This window comes from Priapulus caudatus, unplaced genomic scaffold, assembly GCF_000485595.1.
Source record: "Priapulus caudatus unplaced genomic scaffold, Priapulus_caudatus-5.0.1 Scaffold2384, whole genome shotgun sequence".
NCBI lineage: Eukaryota > Metazoa > Priapulida > Priapulimorpha > Priapulimorphida > Priapulidae > Priapulus > Priapulus caudatus.
The window spans coordinates 3,660-4,910 of record NW_014579445.1 but is presented as its reverse complement, the minus strand read 5'-3'; the positions used below and the strand labels follow the sequence as shown (position 1 = coordinate 4,910).

The 1,251-nt window shown below is 57.6% G+C and overlaps 1 protein-coding gene across 1 annotated transcript; it reads right to left on the bottom strand.

The window, feature by feature from the left end:
- Positions 1-409: 409 nt before the first annotated feature.
- On the bottom strand, positions 410-670 carry LOC106818622 (hepatocyte nuclear factor 6-like; the record flags this gene model as incomplete). Its single annotated transcript, XM_014823312.1, has 1 exon — positions 410-670. A coding segment is annotated over one exon (261 nt), but the record flags the coding sequence as incomplete, so codon positions are not given.
- Between the last annotated feature and the right edge of the window lie 581 nt (positions 671-1,251).

Here is a 1,251-nt window from a genome sequence, read left to right as displayed (position 1 = left end):
GGTAACCTAACTGATTGGTCCAAAAAGATTGGCCCCAAAGATTCGGTACACACACAACAATAAATAACAACACGCAATAATAAATATAATAATCTTGACCAAAAAAAAAAACGTACGCGACAAACTGGAATGATGACGAGTGATATCGAGATTTTACGGAATGCAGGGTGCTGCGCATGCGCGTCCCGGCCCTAGCAACCGTTGCCATGGACACGCCGTCAGGAGCGTCCATAGCAACCGTTACCGTGGACACGCGTAGTCGTCGCTCCTAGCGCGACCGCGTGCGTATGACGTCGCCTCGCCGCGACGTCCTCTCACAGCTCTGAGGGTACACTGCCTTCATCGGGACTGGATTCCCGCGCTCCCACGCTCCCGCTCCCGCTCCCGCCGCCGCCGCCGCCCCGCCGGCTCACGACGTCAGGTTCTTGTCCTTGTTCTCGTCCTTCCACTTGTCGTGCGAGCGCCGCCGCGCGTTCATGAAGAAGTTACCGACCGTGCTCAGCTCAAGCCCGAGCTGCTTTGCGATGGCGATCTGCATCTCCTTCGACGGCCGCTGCGTCTCCTTAAATATCGCCAGCAGGGTGCGCCGCTGTATGTCGGTGAAGACGAGTCGAGGCTTCTTCGGCTGCGGCGGCTGATTCTGCGCCTGCTGCTGCTCCTCTTTCCTCTTGCAGGCTGAGAGAGAAAGAGAGAGGGGGGGAGGATGAGCGTCAGGTGGAAGAACTGAGACACGGTGTAGTCATGGTTGAATGTTGGGTGAGATAATTGTGTGTGTCTGCGTGTGTCTGCGTGTGTGCGTACGTGCGTGCGTGCGTGAGTGTAAATCAGGTCGCCTCTGGGGATAATTAATCTGTGATGATTTGCTGCTGCACGTCCCCCCCCCTCCCCGCGCACCCACGCTGATTATCATCGTCGCATTACGTATGCGCCCCCACGATGCCCCCACGATGCCCCCACGATGCCCCCACGATGCCCCCACGATGCCCCACGATGCCATCTCTGCATCCCTTCCTCCTCCTCCGCATCCCCACATACAGCAGCATCTCACACAACTACCGTGGAAACACAGCGCGGAATATATACAACAAACCTACCACACTCCAGCGGTAAGCTAGCATGGTGCCATACCAACCCGTCACCTCCATGCATGAGTAACATGACATATAGTATTCCCCTCCTCCTCCTCCACCTCCTCCGCCTCCTCCTCCACCACCTCCACCTCCTCCGCCTCCTCCTTCCCCACCACCTCCT